The sequence below is a fragment of the Sorex araneus genome, chromosome 10 (assembly GCF_027595985.1).
Source record: "Sorex araneus isolate mSorAra2 chromosome 10, mSorAra2.pri, whole genome shotgun sequence".
NCBI classification, from domain to species: domain Eukaryota; kingdom Metazoa; phylum Chordata; class Mammalia; order Eulipotyphla; family Soricidae; genus Sorex; species Sorex araneus.
The window spans coordinates 40,893,069-40,919,655 of NC_073311.1; the positions used below are offsets into that span (position 1 = coordinate 40,893,069).

The following is a 26,587-nucleotide window of genomic DNA, read 5'->3' on the forward strand; positions in this document are numbered from 1 at the left end:
TATGCTTATAGTGTCTAGGGGAATACAAATTAATCCATCTTCTCAACGAACTTTTAGCATGTCTTCTTTCTTAAAAAGAGAAAGGGGTGAAATTTAATCTTTACAAGCTTCTGGAAGAGACTTTAGATCTAAGAAAAACCTGAGTTTGGTTGGGCAGGGAAGTAGTGCTGGGTGATGATGGATCAATTTAGCTTTGCTACTAATGGTCAAATATTGCAAAAGACTGAGAAGAATGGATGAAAAAGAAGAATGAATATGATTGGTGTGCTACAAATGTCTTTGCATAGTATCCATTGAGTGCATTCTATGAGTCGAGTATATAAAATATACTTGAGAACATGCAAACTTTCGCATTGGTGAATATTTTATATTAGAGCACACTAGAGAATAACCACGCATTTGGTGAATATTTTATATTAGAGAATAACCATTTTATCAAAGGAATAAAGTTTTTTCTATAAAACTTGAAACAAACAACCAAAAAACATTAAAACATGCTTTTCACTGTGCCAGAAGACCAAGATTATACTTAGGAAATTGTGTGTTTAAGGTCATTCTCACCATTTCCAAAACATAATGTGTTAATTAAAGGACCTCAGGTAGCAATCATGGAATAGTTCTCAAAACAGATGAAGAAAACAAATATTCTGAAGACCTAAAATGCATAAACAAAATGAGGTATTTTGTCCATTTTTCTGGCAGTACAAAATTATAAAGAATGCCCACTCCCCCAAAAGTGTTAGCAATAAGATTGCACTGTTAAACAACTGAAGATTGGGCTCATTACCTAAGCAGGCAAAGCATGAATTTGTAGCATTATAACATTTTGTTTGTGTTCCTAAACATGTGTTTGGATTTTTTTTTTTTTTACATTTTGTACTCATTTGTGTGCATAGCAAGTACTTTACATCATTCTCTTGATAGAAACTTAATTTTGTATTGTTTTTGTAGTGGGAATGATATTCTGTCTAAAAAATAAACACTCCATTTCTTCTCCAAATATTTCTGACTTCAGGGTTTTTTGTTTCTCATTACTCCCCGTGGCGTATTCATATACCAAAACCAGTAACAATGATGGGTCTCATTCCCCTGACCCTGAAGGAGCCTCCAGTGCGGTACCGTTGGGAAGGACAAATAAAGAGAGGCTTCTAAAATTTCAGGGCTAGTACAAATGGAAATGTTACTGAGACAGCCCGAGAAAATCGACCATCAATGGGATGATGATGATGATGTTTCAAATATTATAAATAGGATTATAGATCTATCTTAAAAATGCAATACAGATATAAAACATTGTATATGTGTATCATGTAAGAAATTCATACATTTAATCAAGCATTCTGCATGTACTGCATTAAACACAGTGGGAAATTCAAGGACAGATGTAACAATGTCTCAACCCTTAAGATGTTTATTAAGTTGTAGTGATAAAGTGTCATTAATCCTTTCATACAAAACATCCAAAGACAACCTGTCTCAAAGGAAAGAGAAAGAGACAGAGACAGAGAGTGAGTTGTATGTGTGTGCGTGTGTGTGTGAAAGAGAGAGAGAGAGGGAGAGAGAGAGAGAGAGAGAGAGAGAGAGAGAGAGAGAGAGATGCATTCTTTGACCCCACAAGTAGATGTTTTTTTGTTTTGTTTATTTGTTTTTACCACTCACAATGTTTCAGGCGTTTCCTAGGTGGTGGCGTATAAAAGGTAACAAGATAATCAAAGTACAGATTTCATTTTTTGTATCTGGGAGAGAAATGGAAAATAAGCAAGAAATCACACAATGGAAAACTATGACTTCAGAAAGCCATAAATAGAAAGAATATAACAAAGGTAGGGCAATCCAAAGGACAGTGATAGTGATGCAGGGTATTACTTTGAAGTCAGTAGCCTCATGAGTAGACCGCAGAGTAGAGGTTTGATGTATGAAAGGCAGCACAGGGCATTGAGGTATCATTGAGATACATTCTTGTCCATCACAAGAGCTCACTATGTCAATACATTACCTTCTATAAGTTCTTCCAACTGCATACTGGGAGTGAAATGATGGCAGTGTCAATGTTCCTAAGGTCAGCTATTTCTTTTTTTACTCTATTTAGGGAATTATTCACACAGTGCAGTAAACGTTCCTGTCATGTGGATATATGAATATTATTCACTGTTACTTCCTACCAGGGTGCTTGAGTATTTTTAGCTGTGTGCTTTATAGCGTATTTCTGAATCTGAGTTGTGAAGATGACATGATCTTCAACTGCACCCTTAATCGCCTTTACAAATGTCCATGTTTAAAGAAAAGATGGCAAAGACTGAGATTAAAACAACAACACTGAGAAGCAGACATATAGTTAGAGGAGACTTCTTAGGAAGAGAGACTAAAATGGAAAGGCCCTTTTCCTCTGAGATCAGGCACAAGACAAGGATGCCCACTCTCACCACTCCTCTTCAATATAGTACTGGAAGTACTTGCGATAGCTATTAGACAAGAAAAAGAGATTAAGGGCATCCAGATAGGAAGGGAAGAAATCAAACTCTCACTATTTGCAGACGACATGATACTATATCTAGAGAAGCCTAAAACCTCTACTAAGAAACTCTTAGAAACAATAGACTTATACAGTAAAGTTGCAGGCTACAAAATCAATACCCAAAAATCCATGGCCTTCATATATGCAAACAATGAGGCAGAGGAAAGGGACATGAAAAAAGCAATCCCATTCACAATCGTGCCCCAGAAAATCAGGTACCTCGGAATCAGCTTAACCAAGGAAGTAAAAGACCTTTACAAAGAAAACTACATAACGCTACTCCATGAACTCAAAGAGGACATGAGGAAATGGAAACATATACCCTGCTCGTGGATAGGGAGAATCAATGTTGTCAAAATGGCAATACTCCCTAAAGCATTATACAGACTCAATGCGATCCCTATAAATATACCCATGACATTCTTCAAAGAAATGGATCAAGCAATCCTAAAATTCATATGGAATAACAAACGTCCAAGGATAGCTAAAACAATTCTTGGGAAAAAGATGATGGGAGGCATCACCATCCCCAACCTCAAACTTTACTACAAAGCAGTAACAATTAAAACAGCATGGTACTGGAACAAAGGCAGAGCCGTAGACCAATGGAACAGGGTGGAATATCCCTACACACAACCCCAAATGTATGACCATCTAATCTTTGATAAGGGAGCAAAAGAAGTGAAGTGGAGCAAGGAAAGCCTCTTTAACAAATGGTGCTGGCACAACTGGACAACCACATGCAAAAAAATGGGTTTAGACCTTGACCTGACACCATGCACAAAAGTCAGATCAAAATGGATTAAAGACCTCAACATTAGACCACAAACCATAAGGTACATTGAAGACAAGGTCGGCGAAACCCTCCACGATATTGAAGATAAGGGTATCTTCAAAGGTGACACGGAACTAAGCAATCTAGTAAAAACAGAGATCAACAAATGGGACTACATTAAACTAAAAAGCTTCTGCACCGCAAGAGATACAGTGACCAGAATACAAAGACTATCCACAGAATGGGAAAGGATATTTACACAATACCCATCAGATAAGGGGTTGATATCAATGGTATATAAAGCACTGGTTGAGCTCTACAAGAAGAAAACATCCAACCCCATCAAAAAATGGGGCAAAGAAATGAACAGAAACTTTACCAAGGAAGAAATACGAATGGCCAAAAGGCACATGAAAAAGTGCTCTACATCACTAATCATCAGAGAGATGCAGATCAAAACAACCATGAGATACCACCTCACACCACAGAGACTAGCACACATCCAAAAGAACAAAAGCAACCGCTGTTGGAGAGGATGTGGGGAGAAAGGGACCCTTCTTCACTGCTGGTGGGAATGCCGACTGGTTCAGCCCTTCTGGAAAACAATTTGGACGACTCTCAAAAAATTAGATATTGAATTCCCATTTGACCCAGCAATACCACTGCTGGGAATATATCCCAGAGAATCAAAAAAGTACAATCGAAACAACATCTGCACATGTATGTTCATCGCAGCACTGTTTACAATAGCCAGAATCTGGAAAAAACCCGAATGCCCCAGAACGGATGACTGGTTGAGGAAACTTTGGTACATCTATACAATGGAATACTATGCAACTGTTAGAAAAAAGGAGGTCAAGAATTTTGTAGTTAAGTGGATGGGCATGAAAAGTTTCATGCTGAGTGAAATGAGTCAGAAAGAGAGAGACAGACATAGAAAGATTGCACTCATCTATGGTATATAGAATAACAGAGTGGGAGACTAACACCCAAGAACTGTAGAAATAAGTACCAGGAGGTTGACTCCATGGCTTCGAGGCTGGCCTCACGTTCCGGGGAAAGGTCAACTCAGAGAAGCGATCATCAACCACATTGCAGTCGAAGGCCATGTGGGGGAAGGGAGTTGCGGGCTGAATGAGGGCTAGAGACTGAGCACAGCGGCCACTCAACACCTTTGTTGCAAACCACAACAGCTAATTAGAGAGAGAAAGCAGAAGGGAATGCCTTGCCACAGTGGCAGGTTGGGGCGGGGGGGAGATGGGATTGGGGAGGGTGGGAGGGACACTGGGTTTACGGGTGGTGGAGAATGGGCACTGGTGAAGGGATGGGTTCCCAAACTTTGTATGAGGGAAGTGTGAGCACAGAAGTGTATAAATCTGTAACTGTACCCTCACGGTGATTCTCTAATTAAAAATAAATAAATTAAAAAAAAAAAAAATAAAAGGCAGACCACCACAGAAAAAAAAAAAAAAAAAATGGAAAGGCCCTGGGCAAAATGGCATAGAATGTTCTAAAAATGAAAAGCAAGTCACCTGGTTAGAGTGTAGCAGGAGAGTGAGAGAGGGCCAGTTCCTAGTGACTTCCTTAGCTTTTTACCTTTACTCTTTTGTTTTTGAATCACACCTAGTGGAGTTCAATGCTTAGGGCTTGCTTCTGGTAGTGCCTATGGAACCACGTGGTGCCAGGGATTAAACTCCAGACTCCAGTATGTACAGTTTACTCTTCAGACCTTTGAGTCATCTCCCTGGGCCCAGATATTTTTACAAGTGGAGAAAGAATCCATTGTAGATTTCAAGCAGGGTGTGGCATGATCTGTCTGATCTATAGTTTAGAAGGGTTTTCTTCATGTTTTGTGGAGATTTAATTGTGTAGATGTAAGGAAATTAACTAGGATGGGGATTAAGTATTCCTACAAACCCTCCAGGCTAGAAAAGATCCATGAGAAACTGACACCAGTACTCTAGCTTAGATATGACATCTTAGAATGTACAGTGGAAGTCAAGTTAGAAGTGGTTTGCTTGGAGAAGCGTGTTAGGATATGGTTCCGTGTTAAGAGAGTGATAAGGAAGTCGCAGGCAGGTGTTTGAGTTGAACTTAAAATAATGGCAAGAGGGATCACTCATTGGTTTATTCCATCCAGATCATGGGCTGGCTACTGTGGATAAGGTAGTATAGAAACCCTTTAGGGATAATGAGTAGAAAACCTGCCAACAAACTAGTACTTTAATTTTTTAAAAATACAAAAATAAATAAAATTATAAAAAATACAAAGGGAGAGAAATTAAAAATTACTTCTAGAATTAGAAGTAATAATAAGATGCTCCTCTTATTTCCTTCTCATGAGAAAACTGCATCAATAAAGATAACCCATTGTAAGCATAGCTCTCCTTGAGGTTACCAAAGAGTTATGCTCATCAGTAGAAAATCAGTTTGCTGTCAGAAGTCCAAATTTTATCTGATCACTTTCTTAAAAATAGTGGTTAATATTTATCTTCCCCATTTTGAGAAGTTACAGCTTTCTTTTGCTTGTGTTAGTATTTAACATTCACTTTTAAAATTTAAATTTATTTTTTGAATTGGATAACAGTGAAATATACAGTTTCAAAGTTGTTCATGATTGGCTTTCAGTCATATAATGTTCCAATACCCATCTCTTCACCAGTGTCCATTTCTTACCACCAATGACCCCTTTATTAGAAAGAAAAGAGGGGAATATGAGATACATGTTTCTTTTTTGAAGTACTAGGGCTTGAAGCCAGTACCTCATGAATGCAAGGCAAGTACTCAATTGCTCAGTCATATTGCTAGTCATCTGCTTTCTTCCAGTCATGTCCCTGAGTCTGTTTTCAAGGGGTGACACAACTTCAATATCTCTTCTTACAATTTTATTGTGTAATGCCTCTAGGAACAAATAATTGAAAGTGGTCCAATCAGGCCAGCTCCCAAATGCCTACAAAATAATTTTAAAATTTGTTACCTGACAGAATGTTGCCCAAAAACTTATTTATTTAGTTTTGCATTATCTCTGACTCAACTTTCCATTTTCCAATTGTCTTAAACAGAGAAATTTCTTCCTGAAACCATTTCTCAAATGGTAGTAACATAACAAAATATAATCTTCATCATCTTAACTATTTTTGTTTGTTTGTTTTTTTCCAGTCACACCCAGCAATATCCAGCCGGGTTTTCTCCTGCCTCTGTGCTCTGGGATAACTCCTTGAAATGCTGGTACCTGGGATTGAACTGGCATCAGCTGTGTTCAAGGCAAGTGCCTTCATCACTCCCTGTACCCTGTACCATCTCTCCAGACCCCTCAATCAACCATTTTTTAAGTGTACAGTTTAATGGCACGAAGTACACTCACATTGTTGTGTAAATTCCATTGAATTTTTAAATCAAGCAACATTGCTATTCCTTTAAGGCCTCTGGCAATTTGTCACTTGGATTGTACCTGCATTTATATGATCCCTGCTGGCTCTAGGAAATGCCTTTTCCATTTCTTATCAATTAAAATCCACCATATCTTAAAGACCCATGCTTAGCTCCTACCTCCTGCTTTAGCTTTTAAGAAATCTTATCTGGAAATAGAAGGTCAACTCTGTTGCTAGGTAACATACTGCTTACAGTTAAAATGATGCCTGGTTGGCAAATTATATCTGGATTGTAGGATTTATACATGCACTATAAATTCCTGATGAGGATGCCACACTTTGGACATTCCTGAGTCAATTACTCCTGCAATTAAGCAGTTTCCTTTTTGTTCTGGAACCTAAATTAAAAAAATCATGACAAGAAATATTTCTTCTTATGAAGTAGAAAGCCTCAAATTCAGGAACATTCTATTTCCACTCAAGATTGAGTTTATCTTCCTTCCAGCACCTTAACTGTTACCTGAGGGGTGTGTGCTGAAGTTTAGGCTGATATGTGAACTCCCATAGAAGTCAAACTCGGAAAATGTCCTGTTTGCCAGTAGTGTTTCCTCTTAATTACACCTTTCTAGGTAAATGTAACATGCAGCATGGCACACAGTAATCTTGGGTATCTGAATGCTTATTTGATCCTAAGAAGACTTGCTGTTAAGAACGCAACTAATATGCTTTCCTAAATATGAATATTCCCTGGACATCTGGGTTGAATCCACTGGCACTGTATAAGGTCTGGGTAGTAAAGCTTTGCTTACCTTTGGAAGAAGCTGGATTGCCTGCAGAATTCTTTGTCTGTGCCCAGAGTTAAGGATTCCAATTTCCAACAAATCCTGATCTTCCATAACATTGCTTCCCTGAAACAATGTCAGAAATGTTAGAGATATGGCCATTTTACTATAGGCAGACCATTAATTTTTAAAACACAAGGGAAAACAACCAACAAATGATCTGACTTTTATAAATAAGGACATGGAGTCATTCTTTTGTGAGAAGGAAGAGCAGGGGAGTGGGTCACCTTTTAAAAATTATTATTTATTAATGAATCACCGTGAGGTACAGTTACATGTACTTTCATGCTTATGTTTCAGTCATACAACAATCAAGATCGATCGAGCACCCATCCCTCCACCAGTGCCCATTCACCACCACCAAAATTCCCAATATCTCTTTCCCCTGCATCTCCCCCTCCCCACCTCTGCCTCTATTGGCAGGTACATACTCTCTCTCTCTCTCTCTCTCTCTCTCTCTCTCTCCTTTTGGTTGTTGTAGTTTGCAATACAGGTATTAAGAGGCCATCATGTTCAGTCTATAGTTTATTTTCAGCACACATGTCCCATGCGGGTCACCTTTGTGCCTGAGTTAAGGAGAAGTTTTTCTCCCTGCTTAAAGACTCTCTGGGTTGACTATTGATGTCTGGATTATCTGCATTGGGGATTCATTTTTGTGACTTAACTCTCTGTTCCTATTAAAAAGCAAATGCTCCTGGGAAGAGATTTATTTAAGATTATCAGTGACTTGCATTCCAAGCTATATGAGCGAATACGTTTGTTCCTGTGCTCCTCCAAACAAGAGACTTCGAGATGACACATAGGAAAATGAAAGTATTCTGTTAAGCAGCTAAGAAGGAAGAATTCAAAATTAATTTTAAAATATTGAAGGTCAGAAAACTGACCAAGTCATGGAGACAGAACAAGGATTGAGTTAGGTTCCTGCCCGCAGTGGTTTTTATTCCTCTCAGTCCAATGATGAAACAGATTATTCTAAGGGAGTTTAAATACTGTGGAATCTGCTATGTTGAGACATTCTTTAGAATCCTGACAGAATCTGGAATATATTTTCAGAGGAGATGCTGTCTAATCAGACATCTGCAGAAAGGTTATGATATATCTCTCAAAGGAGAAAGATAAAGGAAAAATTACAAGCAGTGTCATGAGGGTAGGAGAGGAAATATTGTACTTTGAAGCATTAAGTTCTGGGGTCAATTGGGAGAGGAACTAAAGTAAGTCAGGAAAAGCAAACCCAGATTGCACAGACATTGTATGTTACACTGAGGAATGCAGACTTTATTCTGAGCCTAACGGGAAGGCATGGACAGATTTTAAGAAAAGGAGTTGCATGTTGAGATCTAAATTTGGAAAGGTCAATTTGGCTTACTTGCCCTGCATGTGGCTTACCACAATTCCGTTCCCAGCACCACATACAGTCCAGTGAGCACCATCAAGAATTCTGTGATCCCTGTGTACAGAGCCAAGAGTAACCCTTGAGTACTACCAAGTGTGGCCCCAAAATAAATAAAATAAGGATCTTGTAGAGAAGTTCAAGTCATATCACTACTTCTCTGATCACATCTGTCCTCTCAATGTATAACACAAAAACACTTGTAAATAGAAATTATGGTATACTTATAGAAAGCAATGGGTTTTGATGGGCATTCTGAAAAGTTGAGGCAATTCTGGCTTACAAGACTATATTTATTTTAGGCACATCTAAAATGCCTCTTCAAAATGTATTCCATGCCTCTTCAAAATATATGTGTATTGAATATATATATATTCAAAATATACTACACATCACTCAAGAGCCAATATTCTCATCACCATCCCATTAGACTTCCTTCATTTGTTCATGCCCCAACCCCTTTTTGCCAACCTCAGTTCTGTGGTAAGAAGCCAAGGATTTGTTTTCATTTGGCTCTGTTTCCCAGCTTTGTTTTTTGCGATATCACACATAAGATCATCTCATCTGAATATCTTTCTCCTTCTGATGTATTTTTTTTTAAAAAAGAGAATGAACTGGAAAGAATAATCCTGGGCATGAGATGAGACATTGAGATCACACGGAGACCACTGCAATTGTTCAGAGATGAACTGGGCTTGGACCAACATAGTGTTCACAGGAGAAAGGATTTGGATTTAAAAGTTTTACTTAGTGACTGAATATATGGAAAGATACAGAGATGCAGAATATAGATGGATTCCAGGCGTAGGCAACAGGGGTAAATCAGGATCCTTATTCTTGAGATAACAAAGGAGAGAGGCCAAGCTAATATAGTGCAAAGAGAGACTAATGTCTTTCCCTGGATGGGGACAGATTAGATGGATGTAAACAATTTAATATCAGACTATGCTCTAAATGGATAATTGATTGTTCTTAGAAAGATTAAAGTTATTAGAACTCTACCATAGCTACGGATTAAAAATGGGCATTTACTGGACAAAAACATTCCACCTACTTACAGTATCATTCTCATGCTTAAGCTACCTTGTCTCGAAGGAGGCAGAATGATCTAGGCATACAGCAGCATGATAATGAAAAGTCTAATGAAAAACAAATAAAGCCAGTCTTGGCAATGTGCCATAGGAAACATTGCTCTCAAGAAATTACTCAGTGCACACAATAGAGCATGGATAAGAATATAAATGATTTTGTTTTCTGAAAGTGTTATTATTTTCAGAAATGGACTTACAAGTCATGAGCAAGATACTGATATCATTCTGCTCTTACATGGATTTTTTCCAAAAGGACTGACTCAACTTATTTTTCAAAAAAACCCAACCTGCAAAGCCTTTGACCAGTTAAGTATTAGAACAGTGACAATTTTTCTATGGGGTAAATTATCTGCCCACAACTTCAGCTCACACAAAAATATAGAACCTTTGGACAAACACAACATACCAGGATCCTATAGTCTTAATTAGCTATCTACCCTGAAAACTTGATTTCAGTGGAGAGTAATGAAATTATTTGAAAAATTAAATCTCTAGAGATCACTGTTTGAGTTTTCCGCTGCTGCACGAGCATGATCCCAGAGGCCAACTAAACTACTTTGGACACCAGCAGCTCGCAGAAATTCCTCTAGACTGTGAACTGAGCTACTGCCCCATGCGGCGTCGGGGGGGGGGGGAGGGTTTCTCCCTCTCGGGTTTTCCATCTTATGAGCTCCACAAAAGGGAAGTAAAAGATTGCAGGGATGCAATTTCAGGCAGAATTTTCCCTGGACTTTATACAGAAATTCAAAACCGTGCAGCCACTGCTGCGGCCATGCGACCTCATATCTCTTAATTGTCAGCAATGTGAAATGGTTCCTTTTTAGCAGGTCTGACTTTGGGGGGAAACTCCAAACAATAATAGTGAGTTTTTTGTTGAAATATTGAAGGTAATCAAGGTAAAGTGAAAACTATTAGCTACACAGGCGGGGGTGGGGGTGGGGGTGGGGGGTCCGGGGGAGGTATACGAGGGCTCCTGGTGGTAGAAAATGTTCACTGGTGATGGGATGGGTGTTGAACATTGTATAATGGAGAGTTAGACTGAAAACTCTAACTTTCCACATGGTGATTCAATAAAAAAAATAATAAATAAAAAAAAGAAAGACCACTGTTTGAGTTCTGAGCCACCAAATAATATCTTCTTTATCTTCAGTAGGAGAGGAAACCTTTTGAAGAATGGTCGGGAAGTTAGACATTTTCCCTTTGGGTCAAATTTCCACACATACAGGATAATTACCAGTCATTTTTGAAAAAGGAGTGAAAATTACGGGAAGCACAGTGCAAATGGTGAGAATGTACCCAAGGGGAAATGGTACTAATTATGGAAATGTAAAGATAAAGATTCACTGTCACCAATGAGGCAAGCTGCTAGAATCTTCTATTTTCTCTCTCATTGTAATATTATAGACACACCAAAAATATCATGATCTATGATCAAACTAGTTGTTTTTCAAAAATAGTCCTGGGATTGAAGTCTCAAGACCTAGATTTGGATCTTTATTGGGTAAACTTGGCTAAGATAGACATTTTGTCTAGGCCTAATGTTCCTTACTCCAACCGTTCATAAATGGAGTCATCTAATGAAAATTCATTCAATTTGAAAATGATTTTAGCTCTGATGTTAGTCATGTTCAACTTTTGATGCATATAGTTAAATATAAATATGGATTATATAATTTGAAAGTGCATTTTAGTATTTCACAACGTGCAGCATAAACATAAGAGTGACACTCACAAATACCATCTATGTCAATATTAAAGCTCTTAATGTGGAAAAAAAAAAGAATTAGAGGGATACAATGTTAGCTCAAAGGAGCAGAGTGCATGCTGTGCCTGAGTCCTAAATTGCCATTCCTGAACCTCCCTTTAACCTGGAGTGCAAAGCCAGGCATGGTCCACTCTGGGGAAGACCCTCCAACAATAAAAATAAAATTATTATGGAGAAGTATATATATACCTTACATGTATATATATATATATGTATATATATTTGCAAATGAATATCTACCAAGAGTCTAGAAGATTTCTCATTAAAGAACATAAATGATAGAATACCTATTTTTGGAGTATCATATATCTTTACAGCTTTTCTGAGGAAAACCAAGTCTGACAATGATCCCTTTTGTTTGCACTTGGGGAACAGTGGCACCATCAAGAACAATAAGAGTTCCATTCCTCCCAGGGAGCTAAAATTTACTCTCACATTATCACTTACTGTCACTAACTGTTCAGAAATCTCAACTTAACTCCTTTCATTTTCAATAAAAGCTCAACATAAATGGAAACTTCCTCTCTCCACTGTGCATTTCACATGACTGCCAGATGAATGGTTTCTAGAGCAGAGTCCCATTATGTCTTTCTTTTGTGAAACTACCTCCTACACTAAACTCCCACCCTCCTCACCTTTCAGGACACGTACTGCCTCAACTTCCTCATCTCCCATCCATGACTTGACGCACCACCTTCATCTTCAAGCCCCACTAAGTCCGTACAATCCCTTAGCTACATGTTAATAATGACCTTTCAATTTCTGTATCTTTGCCATATACTGAGTTCTGGCTTTCAAGGTTTCATGAGCAATAGGACAAAACAAGGCTACAAATGCCTGGCACTTAGATGTCCAGCTTCTCTCTAGTTGGAGACATTTAAGCTGTCATTGAATTTTATAACTAAGGCTCAAATGGGGACACAACAGGGACTCAATATGGGAAATCAGATTGCTGATGAACTTTCTCAGGATATAATTAGTGAGTCTTTTAGTTGGGTAGGAGAGAGAGTTTAAGGGTTAAGGCACTTAACCGACCTCTTATTCGACCCCAAACACAAACAGCAGTAATTCCTAAGCACAGATCCAGGAATAAATCTTGAGCTCTACCGGCTATGTCCCTTTCTCCCCACCCCCCCCCCAAAAAAGAAAATATAAAATAAAATGTTTCTCTGTCAATGTATTTGAACATGGAATTTCGAATTTTTGGAAAATTTTTTGTTTTTGGTCATTAAAACAATTAGTAGCTGGTTTTCATTTCATTAGTGCTTCTTTGTTATAGGAGTAGAAATCTATGTTGCCAAAATGCCAAGTTCAATTGATAAATGACTATTTTCATAGCATATTACTAGGCATACTGAGTAAGGTTTTTAAGGATTAGTAATCTGTGAAAAATCTTAATAGTTTACTAGAATACCCAAAGGCCCAAGGCAGTGTATTAAGAACATCTGTTCTTTTATGGACAAATGTTTAATTCAGGGGGTCTTTATCCCGGGGGTCTTTATTGCTTTCTTAAATCATGGACTGGAGAAAATTGTCTAGTATTTTATGCACTAAGATCTGAACATTCAATTTTCTCTGACAATGAAGAAATATAATCTTATGTATTAGGTTTTTTTTCAGCTGCAGTAAACAAATAAGATGATCAAATGGAAGAAAATTTAGTGTTTTGGACTTAATGATCCATTAAAAATACAATAGCTAACAATCATATCTCAAAAATATTTGTGCTGATCATGTCTGCCTTAGAACTCTATCTTGGAAAGTTTTCTTATTTTTAAAACCTTATTACTATATCATATTCATTTAGAAACATTTCCTTCATGTTACATGTTAGAAAACACAAGGGAAATATCTTTAACATCATAGAAAACTGTTTTTTCCCTCATGTAAGCTTGAGTTGGATGCTATCTATTCTCCCCCTTCAGTCTAAGACAGAAAAGTTGAGAGGATGCTGCTATTGATGTGGGAATTTTGTTGTTGTTGTTCTATAATTAACCAAATTAGATTCCTCTCCACAACTTGTATGGCCCTTAACATTTAAAATAGATTATTTGTAAAATAGAATGACACCAGGATCTTATAAACTCACACATTCTAAAACACACATTCTAGTTTATTTTTAATACAGTTTACAGTTTTGTTTTGTTTTTTACTTTGGGGTCATGGCCAGCTGTACTCTGGTTCTGCTTTTAGCTCAATGCTGGGAGTTGCTATTAGTGTTGCTCAGGGGACTGTATAGTGCCAGGGGTTGAACCCGGGGCCTCATATATGCAAAAATAAGTGCTCTGTGATTGAGCTACATTTCAACCCCCATTTTTTGGAGGTGGGTAGGAGGTTTGGGCTGGTGGTGCTCAGAGCTTACTCCTGGCTCAGTGTCCAGGTGCCATTTCTGACGTTTGGCAAGTCAGATGCGGTGCTGGAGGTTGAACTGAGAACAACAGAATGAGTGCAAGACAAAAGGCTTAAGCCCCATAATTTTTCTCCAGCACCAGCCCCACTTTTATTTTTAATAGCGAAAATGATTAAATGACATCAAACTATTTAATTTTCTTGGAATACCAAAGCTATCTCCTAGTTCCTAAAAGGGCTCTGAGTCAGTTGAACAACCAATTTACAAGGAAATCCAATGCACGTATATTCTGAAGGTTTCAGAGGAAATATGTGTTATGACTGATTCCAGATCTCCACGCTCTCAAAATTGATTGGAATAAAGATTTATTTAGCTTATCAGACAGAAACATAGGTTATCACAAATAATCAGAAAATGAATGACATATATCTTTTCTAATTCTAATTTTCTCAAATAAATAAAGTAATAGTAAAACAGAATTTTGTAGTAGCTTTTTTAACCTTTCTAATGCTACTCCTCTATTTGAAATTCTTCTATATATTGACATAAAATGTCTTGTTCATAATTTAATTAAAGTTTTATATTTTTAATTTATGAAAAAAATTATAGGTGCTTTGGACTATGGAGATTGTTAATTCAAAAAATTATATAGGTAAGAAAAATTAGAGAGCAACTTTTATAGGTAGGTGATATACTTGAATACATTATATTTTGAACCATTTCATAAGATTAACATTTAACAGCCAATATCGATTGATTCGGCTGGAGTGATAGCACAGCGGGTAGGGCATTTGCCTTGCATGCAGCCAACCCGGGTTCGATTCCTCCGCCCCTCTCAGAGAGCCTGTCAACCTACAGAGAGTATCTCGCCCCCACGGCAGAGCCTGGCAAGCTACGAGTGGCATATTGGATATGCCAAAAATAGTAACAAGTCTCACAATGGAGATATTACTGGTGCCTGCTCTAACTGGTGCCCACTCTAGCAAATCAATGAGCAACGGGATGACAGTGACAGTAACAGGAATTGATTGATTATATTCCACTGACCCTTTTTCAGTTTTCAAGTTTACGTCTCCCTTGAAACATCAGGTCTGAAGCAACATAAAAAGAGAAACTTTAAGTAACCAAGGTTTATTTGTTAAGGCATTGAGCAGGATTTGATGAGATCATAAGTTATAATTAAGATTCCCTGGAAGTCTTAAAGGGGGCAACTCAGAGAGAGGCTGGTGAGTTTCCTTCCTGGACCCAACAGAGCCCCCACAGCTGAAAACCTCCAGAACTCAATCGCCGCCATGCTCACAGCTGCTCTCCACAGGCTCAGATGAGCCTCACCCATGAGTGATTCTGCTATACAAATGCAACATCACATACTTTCCTCTAAGGAAACTTTATTGGACCATTTTTAGCAGATTATTCATAACAAGCAGAATGATTGCTATGAATGATGAAGAAGAATGATGAAATGAATTTTTACTTACTTCATATTATGATTTTCATTGCGTGCGTGCGTGTTCATACATGAGTGAACATATTCCTGGACCACGTGGCCCCTTTTGTGCAACACTTTATCATAGAGGGAAATATCTCTATCTCTATCTCTATTTATCTTTCTTTCTTTCTTTCTTTCTTTCTTTCTTTCTTTCTTTCTTTCTTTCTTTCTTTCTTTCTTTCTTTCTTTCTTTCTTTCTTTCTTTCTTTCTTTCTTTCTTTCTTTCTTTCTTTCTGTCTATATTTATGCCTCTTGGAGAGCTCGGCAAGCTACCAATAGTATCCCGTCCACACGGCAGAGCCTGGCAAGCTCCTCGTAGTGTATTCGATATGCTAAATACAGTAACAATAACAGGTCTCATTCCCCTGACCCTGAAAGAGCCTCCAATCCTCGGGAAAGATGAGTAAGGAGAGGCTGCTAAAATCCCAGGGCTGGGACAAATAGAGATGTTACTGGCACCTGCTTCAGTAAATTGATGAACAACGGGATGACAGTGATACAGTGATTCATAAAAAGCAATACAAAATTAATTGTTTTGATTCTGCTTTGCATGGTTGGCACAGTTAGGGATTTGGGGTGGAAACAATCAAAATATGGTGGTGGGAAGGTGCAAGGATGGTGGGATTGGTGTTTGGATATTAAATGTAATGAATTATTGTGAACAACTTTATAAAAATTAGATTAAAAGCTATTTATTTATAAGAATATTAACCCACAGTGTCTACCAGTAGAACAGGAAAACAAAGCTATCTTGTTTGCTTTCCTTTTTGTTTTTAACTTTTTGGGTTACACCCAGCGACGCACAGGGGTTACTCCTGGCTCTGCACTCAGGAATTACCCCTGGCGGTGCTCAGGGGACCATACGGGATGCTGTGAATCGAACCCGGGTCGGCCGTGTGCCCTACCCGATGTACTATCTTTCCAGTCCTGCTTTTCTTTTCTTTTTTTTTACATACATACAAAAACAGGCTTAAAAATATGTTGTCTTTTTTTTTTCAACATGGACACTAATAACAGTTGATATAGGTGTATAATATAAGCTAGGATTCACATGAAGCTATATCCTGCTTAAGAACTGATATAAAGTAAGGTAAAGTTGACAAAGTAAACTGCACATTTATTGAGTTTTTATAATTCCGTGTCAGGCACTGTTCTAAATGTCTTCATTAGAGTTCTTTCTTTAATCCCCACACCTTGAAGAGAGGGGTACTAAAATAACTACTTCCACAGAGCCTGGCCAGGAGCCCTTCTCCTAACTAGTACCTAACTCTGTCTCCTGTAGGGTGAACTCGGGAGAAAAAAGATCCAGGAAAAAGATCTATTTGAATTTGTATTTGAAGCCCAACGAAATTCACATTTGAAAGCAAGTATTTGAGGTCTTTCACATTTGATTTCACAGCATTTAAGCAACAATGAATTTCTCTGGGTGGAAGAGAATATGGAAAGCTGTCTGACCTATTCTTCCCTGCTCTGCTCCAGTCCTTTCTATTCACTGCATCCTGGAATTAGGGTTGGCAGGGACCTGGGGGGAGGGGGGAAGCTAGGCTACGGGTTCCCTAACCGGCTGCAAAGCAGTCACTTTCCCTTTTCTTTTGAAACATGGTGTCTAGCTGGGTGGCACCACTTCCAAGGGTGTGGGGCGGGTATTAGAGGCTTTAAATGGTTTTTCCAGGCAGCCGAGTCTGAGCTGTGGGTGAGAATGGGGTTGGGAGGAACACCCCAGTTCCCACTTTGTGTTTCTGCTTCTCTGCAGCCTGAGAGTGACAGGCGAGCTAGTGGAACATGCCGAGAGGGAAGCAAAAAAAAAAAAAAAAAAACAGTCGGCAGCTGTGCTGTGTCTTTTTCCCATCACAAGCTGCGAAGTAAATTTTTGTTCCCTTGGGTGATCTGTACACAATCTTGGCTGGTACAGGAGTTCTGTTCTTCTATCTAAAATGTGGAACATTTCCCAGAGCCGGGCAAGAGAAAAGTGAGCAACATTTAGGCTACTTTGGACACTCTGCTCCTCGTGGGAGAGGAACATGGTCCTTCTGGGGCTTCCCACATTCTCCTCTGGCAAGTGAATTCTCACCCAGGGCAGCGAGCTTCCAAAACAAAGGGAGTCTTGGGGGGAGAAGCCAAAGTTAACTGACATCTGGGATTGAAAGAGGAAGCCTCAGCTTCCCCTTAACAAGAGGGGATGTGGAGCATGGCGACAGACATCAGAGCTGATAAGACCTGTCCCTACCCAATAGGGAACACCTGGGCACATTTTACAAGTACCAGGATTCTGGCGTTGAGTTCTATTCCCCAAGAATAGCTGCATTCCTAACTGCAGCATCTAACCTTATCTGGGACTGGGCTGGGGCAAAGCAGAACTGGAAAGGTGATAGGTCAGTGATGCTAAGCTTTGTGTGACTGGACCATTCTCTTAAGCCAAGACCCTCTACAAAATATGTGTATGTCTGACTCATTTCACTTAACATGAGACATAGAAAGATTGCATTCATTCGTGGAATATAAAGTAACAGAATGGGAGACTAACACCCAAGAATAGTAGAGATAAGTACCAGGAGGATTACTCCACAGCTTAGAAGCTGGCCTCGCCTGCTGGGGAAAAGGCAGCTCAGATAGAGAAGGAACCACCAAGTAAAGGGTGCTAGGAGGGCAAGCTCAGGATGGGAGATGTGGGCTGAAAGTAGACTATAGACCGAACATGATGGCCACTTAATACCTCTATTGCAAACCACAACACCCAAAAGGAAAGAGAGAGAGAGAGCAAAAGGGAATGCCCTGCCACAGAGGCAGGGTTGTGGTGGGGACGGGGTGGGGTGGTAGGAGAGATGCTGGGACCATTGGTGGTGGAAAATGGGCACTGGTGGAGGGATGGGTACTCAACCATTGTATGACGGAAACTCAAGCATGAAAGTTTGTAAGTCTATAACTGTACCTCACGGTGATTCAGTAATAAAAAAATTAAAAAATATGTGTATAGTTGGCAATAAAGCGAGCAGCCATCAGCTTCTCCCAGAGTGGTTTCTCCACGCACCGCACCCGTTATCCTTCACCCTGCGTCTGCCCAGGCCCAGTGTGCAACGTGTCTGCGCACGTTGGGGAAAAGCAGTTCCCCCAACAAGGGGGGGTCCACAGTTTCCCCTCGCCAGCAGTTCCATTCTCCCCATCAACCGACCATACCTCATCCCCCAGGCCCTTTCTTTAACACTTCTGGATTTCCCCAGGTCCTTATTCTTCTGCCCCAGAACTAGGAGTCACAAGACTAAGATAATGAACAATTCCCAAGGCAGGTAACTAGAAAGACAAACCAGCCCGATCACTCTGTAGATTCCCTGCATTCTCTGTAACACAAAGACCTGGTTATAAAAATCTCACAAGAGCCACAGTTAACTTAGTCCTATACTAAGTTCCTCCTCACTTGGGGGGGGACTCCATTTCTTTTCTCTTCTATTTTCCAGTAAACTTTTCTATTTTCCAACTCTGAGCTTGAGCATCTTTATTATTCAATATTTGCATTTTTGAAAATATTGAAGAATTTGAGAATCGCAAAGTCACACAGACACCCCCGCCGCCATAGCTTCTGCCTCACCTGCATCAGGATCAGGCACAAGAAAAACACTGAAAAGGGCGGCGATGAACTAGCAGCAGTTAAACAGGTCCTGTGCACCCTGTCCTTGGCCCGTCTAACTCAGACACCTCACAACAGTCTTGGAGATAAGGAGGCTCCTCAGTTCACAGAGAAGAAAACTGACTCTCAGCTGTGAAACAACTTAAGGATGTTCACAGGGGAGACAGATGATGGATCTGGGATCTATGTTCTCTTCAGTTAAGATTCTGAGTCTAGGGGCTGGAGTGATAGCACAGCGGGTAGGGTGTTTGCCTTGCATGCGGCCAATCCGGGTTCGATTCCCAGCATCCCATATGGTCCCCTGAGCACCACCAGGGGTAATTCCTGAGTGCAGAGCCAGGAGTGACCCCTGTGCATTGCCGGGTGTGACCCAAAAAAGCAAAAAAAAAAAATTCTGAGTCTCCATTGTGTTTGATGTACCAAAGTTTCTTTAACCAGTCTAGGGCACTTGTGTTGTTTCCAGATTTTGGCTATTGTGAACAGTACTGCAATGAGCCAGAAAGAGAAGGACAGACATAGAAGGACTGAACTCATTTGTAGAGTACAGAGTAATAGAACATGAGGCTGACACACAAGGACAGTAGATACAAGGCCCTAGAGCTGGAAGCCTGCTTCATGAGCAGAGAGGAGAAGGCAGATGGAAGAGAGAAGGGATCACTAAGAAAATGATGGCTGGAGGAATTAGTCGAGATGAGAGATGTGTGCCGAAAGCAGATAATGAACCAAACACGATGACCTCTCAGTGTCTGTGTTGCCAGCCATAATGCCCAAAAGGAGAGAGAGAGTATGGGGAATATTGTCTGCCATGAAGGCAGGGGAGGGTGGGAAAGGGGGGGGGTATACCAGGGATATTGGTGGTGGGGAATGTGCACTGGTGGAGGGATGGGTGTTTGATCATTGTGTGATTGTAACCCAAACACGAAAGCTTATAACTATCTCATGGTGATTCAATAAAATTAAAAAAAAAAAGATTCTGAGTCTCCTGATTCCTGCCACAGAAAAAGAACTAAATGTCTGGGGATATTTCTGGCCAATAAATGGCCAATAGCTGCCAGGAAGTGACTCCTACGGACCCATTTTTTAAACATTGCCCCCACCCTCAACTCAGGTAGGCTATCCTTGGTTATTTGAATTTACAGAAGTTACTCCAGGCACCAGCCCGAGGGCATGAAGGCCTGAAACCCCCTGAGATGTGCAAACCAATGCCCAGAGAAGACTGGACCTCCTGAGAGAAGCTCCAGCAGGAACAAAAGGCTATGATAAGTATTGGGGAAAGACCACCGAAAGCTCCCCCTGCTTTCATTGAAAACACCTGAGCAATAGACTCTTACTACATACAAGGCACCTAGTGGAAGATTTTGGGTAAGGTTTTGGGTAAATCCTATAGAGGTAACTTTTCAGAGGCAAGTTGTATACACATCCATTTGGGCTATCTCAGCTCTGGGAGGGCACATAGGCTTCTTGGGGTCACCTGCCTCTTTGGGACTAGGCATGGGGACTCTGCTTTTTCCCCTCTAGAGAAGCCTGTGTTCTCTCTTGGATGTTCTCTCTTTCTCTCCCCTCACATTTTCTGAATAAAAATATTTACTCAACTGTTCACCCATAATTCCTTTAAGCAAGAGTAGCCAATGGGTAGGGGACCGAGGTGACCTGGGAAGTCTGATTTTGCTTTTGCCTGCAGAGTGGAATTCCTCTGTCCAGACAGAAGCCAAGGCTCACCCCAAATCAGCTTCCTGTGCTGTGAAGATCAAGTGACTTCAGATGTAGCTTGACAGCTGCCCAGTGGGCTGGTGGGACACAAGCTTCCCTACCAAGCTGGGTTTTTTGGCAGCTTTTGGTTTTGTTTTTGAGGTCACACCTGGCAATGCTCAGACATTACTCCTGACACTACACTCAGGAATCACTCCTGGTGGTGCTCAGGGGACCATATGGGTGTCAGAGATTGAACGCAAGTCAGCCACATGCAACCAAAGCACCATACCTGCTGTACTATCTCTCTGGCCCCTTGTGGCAGCTTCCACAGTCTTAACACTCCCAGACACTTCCCCAGGGAGACTGAGATGGGTTGCACACATGAGCATCCTTCCTCTGTTGAGCCCATTGTCTCCTTTACTCCCCATTTCACCCAAGAAACCTACAGCTTTATGGAGAGAGGCAGGAGGCAAGTGACCCACATTTCCTGAGCCACCCAGATAATGCACTTCATTTGGGAAGTGGCATCTTTCACCTACATTGCTTCTATCAGCTCACTTAGCAGCTTGCCTACCTAAGTTTTCTATCTACTTGTTCATCCATCTGTTCATCTAACCGTAATACACACATATCACGGAGATTAATGGCCATAGTTTTCCCAATGCATTTTCTTTCAGATAAATTATTCACTACTGAAAGATTGAGTGGTTAGTTCTTTTTCTAATGCTCCTTAGTATACATAATCTAGAACCAAACACGTCTATGTAAGTGATCCCCATTCTTTCTAGCTAAAGCACTGAGTAAGTGTCATATTCTGAGCCAGGACAATTCTGGGAGGTGGGAATGACAGAACCACATAGAGTTCACCTGCATCAAATCTACTGGAGAGCTTTGTCAAACTTTGGCTGGTCAACTAGGGTCAGAGGCACATCTGAGAAACTGTCCTTCAGATCTTGATCAAAGGCAAGTATTTAGAAAAGAGGATGTCTAGAATGAATCAAGAAGGGAGGGCATGTCTGGGATGAATTAAGGGCCCTTGGGTTCCTAGCTGAATGGGTTCTGAATTCAGTGATGAGAGTCCCGGGCAGTCCTCCGGCCACGCTTATCCAGCTGAAGGAGTCTGTGATGACTATGGATCATTGAGTCCTGTGGGAACCAGCAGATTAGTCCGCCAGGCCTCTCATTAGCTCCTCAAAGAGATGGGAGCCCTCAGGGAACTGACATCTCCAAATTTAAGAATGATGGGAGACCACTGACACTGAGAACTTCAGAAATTCTCAATTCCTTCAGGCTGTTCAAAAATAGCCAAATAAACTAGAGAGGAGAGGAGCGAAGAGGAAGAGAAAGGCGGAGAGGGAGAGAGACAGACAGTGTTGCTTACTAAGGGTGAAAGTAGTAGAGAGGGAGTAGGCTAGTCTCTTTACATATAGGCTTCCCGTTTGACTGGGATCATGCATTTGTATTTGCTTCATCTAGTAGCAGAGAGAGGACATTAATAGTTATAAATGAGCTGGCAGAGTCAAGACCAGAGTCAGGGCTTCCACCAAAGTAGGTACTGTCACTTCTTCATTTATTCAACACATATTTCCTCAATAAACCATTTGTGAGCATTTACTATGTGCTAGGAATTGGGCTGAATCCTGGGACACAGTGAGAACAGGATGGGCAAGCTCACCTTTTAGTTTATATTCTAGTGGAGAAGAGTGAAAAACAATAAAATAATTAAATAATTATAACCTAGTAAAACTTTATATATGCCAAGCCCTCTTTATTTTATTCTCTACCCCTGAAATTAGCGTGAATATTTCCATATTATCAAGGGAAGAATTGAAGGTACAGAAAAGCTAATAAATTTTCTAATCTTACTTTGTTAGTAAAATGTTTCTTAAAGGAAATTAGTACAGCTGTGCTGTTAAAATAAAGGAAGGACCGATTTTAGGAAGACTGATCAAGACAAATAATCTGAAAAAATGATATGTCAATAAAGATGTGAAAGATTAGAAGGAACAACCCCACCATGAGTAAAATCATTAGGCAGTCATTTCCCAAGGAGAAGGAATGGCAGGTGCAAAGGCACCGGGGTAAGAAAAGAGCAGAGCATGTTGGAAAGAACAGAGTGTTAGAACTTAGAGAAGAAACAGGGTTACAAATGCAAAATTTTGGAGGTCCTGATAATCTTATACAGTTTATTCTCTATGAAACAGCAAACAATGGAGTGAAATGGAAGTTGAGGTAAATGACCAAAATGCAAAGAACATCTAGGAAACAAAAATCTGAATAAAAAGTGATGAAATAGGATTTCAAAAAAATTTTGTGTCACACACAGTGGTGTTCAGAGCTTACTCCTGGCTCTGCCCACATGGATCACTCCTGGCAGGCTTGGGGGACCATATGAGGTGTTGGGAATCGAACCCAGGTCAGATATGTACAAAGCAAGCATCCTACATTCTCTACTATTTCTGAAGCCCTGAAATAGGACTTTTTTAAAAAATAGCCATGGGAACTGTTCTCACTGGAGAATCAAGCCACCAAACTAAAGACAATCTTTCATGGAATGAAAAAGAAGAGAGAGATGGTCAAGATAAAACTTGCAAGGGTCTTTGATATGAGGTCTAACTTGATACACCTATAGATACTGAGTAATGTACATTAAAATATAAATGTTTGTAGTATGAGACTAATACCCAAGTGCAGTAGAAACAAAGCCAGAAGGATTGGTCCACAGTTGGAAGCTTGCCTCGATGTCTCAGGGATAAGTCAGTTGGGATAGAGAAGGGACCACTATTTCAACTATAGTTGGAAATGATCACTCTGTATAAGAACTGTGTGCTGAAAATAGGTAAAGGAACAAACATGATAACCTCTCAGTACTTGTATTGCAAACCACAAAGCCCCAAAGCGGGGGGTGGAGGGTGGGAGGGGACGGAGAGAGAGAGAGAGAGAGAGAGAGAGAGAGAGAGAGAGAGAGAGAGAGAGAGAGAGAGAGAGAGAGAGAGAGAGAGAGAGAGAGAGAGAGGAGAGAGAGAGAGAGAGAGAGAGAGAGAGAGAGAGAGAGAGAGAGAGAGAGAGAAGTGCCTGCTATAGAGTCCTACAGAGGTAGGCTGGTGGGAAGTTGTGGATGGCAGGAGGGAAACTGGGAACATTGGTGGGGGAAAATGTATACTGGTGGAGATATGGGTATCAGAATATTTCATGACTGAAACCCAACCACGAACAGTTTTGTAACTGGGTATCTCATGGCGGTTCAATTAAAAAAATTAAAAATGTAAATGTTCACACCTCACAGACATGATTATTTTATCACCAAGTTGTGGAAAACATTGGAGGAAGTTGTGTCCCTTCTCCTTTTGACAACCTAGTACTGAGGCTGGGCACCTACTTTCTCAGCCTTCCTTGAAGCTGCCACTGAACTTATAGTAGAATGTGCCTGCTGGGAACTTCTCTAAAAACATTTACTCTTGTGATGAAAAGTTTTAGTTTTTTTTTTTCTGGTACCATCCTGTGTCCATAAGAATGGATAAAGAAGTTGTTGGTATAGAAATACATAATGGGATATGATGCAACTATGAAAGGATGAACTCTTTCTTTTTGTTATAATGGATGAAGTAAAGTGAGTGAGGAGAAGGACTCAGACCAGATGAACTTACTCAAACAAGGAAACGAACAGTACTGAATGAAAACATACCCTTGGTCTTTATCTATGGGATAGAGGTTACCAAAGTAGTGTGGAGAGAGGACTTGGGTTGGGGAGAAACCAAAGGACTAGATTTGATAAGAAGAACAATGGTGGAGGGTCTTTGGCACTTTGGTGGTGGTGTAGGTGCAGTAACTTTGTACTCTGACAGCAAAAATGTTAATACCATTATAAGCATGGTATTTCAGCTAGAATAAAATTTTATAAAAAAAATCTAATTTAGTACCATAGTTGTGGTGTCCCCCAAGATGAGTGGAGTTTTTTGCACATACACAGTGGCACCTATTGATCCACTATCAACTGACTCCTTAAAGGGAGCATCCTTATTGAATAGCGGGCAAGCATGGACTCTCAGAGAACTGGGTTTCTGAATAAAGAAAGTTATTTAAAGCTCTCTTCATCTTTTGCACCCAAATCTGTCAGTGCGAAACATGTAATAAGAATGTGGATTCTGGCACTGTAATAAAGGTCACAGTGAAGGCATCACGTACCCCTGACCTGATGTGATTATCAAAAAGATGATTTGTGAAGGAATATTAGAAAGAATGAATTAAAATCAAATACAGAGCGAGGTATCATTCTATGCAATTGTGTCTTTATCCTTTGACTTAAAATTGTGAAACCTCATAAAATGATTACTTGCAGGATTTTTCTTTCTCCTATGGATTTTGGTATCTGTTCACTTCCACTAGATGTAAAATTACCAAAATGTTCAGGAGTTGACAGGTTTTAAACATGGGAGTGGCTTTCCTTTCAGCTTCTAATTATAGATGACAGGCATCTAGAGAATGTATAGTCATCCTCGTTCTAAAAGAAGCACATTTTTTACATAAAATTTATTTTTTTATAGGCAAGACTTTTATCCTTGAGATTTGAGCACATTATAATCTTCATAGAGCAGAAAGAATAAGAACTTTTGGGGGTGTTTGAGGTTGGCCTCTGTATGTGGCTCTTCCCTAAACTCCTGAGATGTCAAGGTTTGTGTTCAGGTCCTTTATAACATGAAATGCATTTGCTGGGCAGCAGATGGAGCTTACCCTGTTAAAAGAGTGGACCAGGATATTCCTGACTTCTTTAAAATTTATTTTTGCTTGTTTGAGGCCATACTCTGTGATGCTCAGGGCTTACTCCTGACTTTGTACTCAGGAACTACTCCCGGCAGTTTTTGGGGACCCTATGGGATGTTGGGGATTGAACCTGAGTGAGCTGCATGCAAGGCAAATGCCCTGACTATTGTATTATCACTCTGGTCCCTCCAAATATATTTTTGAATTTAGTTTTTGTATTGAAGACATTGTCAAGAAAAACATTTTTGCTCTCCAAGAAAACTTTGATACTTGCAGCATTAAAAATATTAAATGTTTAGTGCTTAGAAACTCACTGTACTAGCTGCAGATGGAACATTTGGGCACCATCCTCTCATCACTATAATTCATGCGGAAAGCTAAACTCCAGTGTGGTGGTATTTGGAGGTGGAACCTTTGCAAAGTACTTAGTCATGAACAAGGGACCCTGATGAATGGAACTCTTGTCTTTTTGAGAACCCAGAAAGCTCCCTTCTCCCTTTCTTCACATGAGGACACAGAAAGAATGGTCCTCAACAAATTAGGCCATCATCATATATCAGATTTGCAGGCACCTTGATCCTGGGCTTCTTGGTTTGCAGCACAGAGAGAAATAAATTTATACTGTTTATAAGCCACATAACAGTAACAATAGGTCTCATTCCCCTGACCCTGAAAGAGCCTCTAATTGTTGGGAAAGACAAGTAAGGAGAGGCTGCTAAAATCTCAGGGCTGAGTGTGATAGAGACGTTACTGGTGCCCACTAGAGTAAATCGAGGAACAATGGGATGACAGTGATACAGTGATAAGCCACATAGTTTACATTAGTTTGTTATGGCAGCCTGCATGGGCCAAGATATGCCATAGCACTGAAAATAAATGTGACAATATGGTCACAATAACAATTGGTTTGAAAAGCAGGAGGAT

The 26,587-nt window shown here is 40.0% G+C and overlaps 1 protein-coding gene across 14 annotated transcripts in view; it reads right to left on the minus strand.

Annotated features, from left to right (window-relative positions):
- ANKS1B (ankyrin repeat and sterile alpha motif domain containing 1B) overlaps positions 1-26,587 on the minus strand; it is a 1,196,591-nt gene that overhangs the window by 356,608 nt on the left and 813,396 nt on the right. For all 14 annotated transcript variants that reach the window (XM_055118593.1, XM_055118592.1, XM_055118591.1 and 11 more), the window contains one exon: positions 7,471-7,569. In XM_055118593.1, the coding sequence (XP_054974568.1) occupies positions 7,471-7,569 (99 nt within the window). The remainder of the gene's footprint in view (positions 1-7,470; positions 7,570-26,587) is intronic.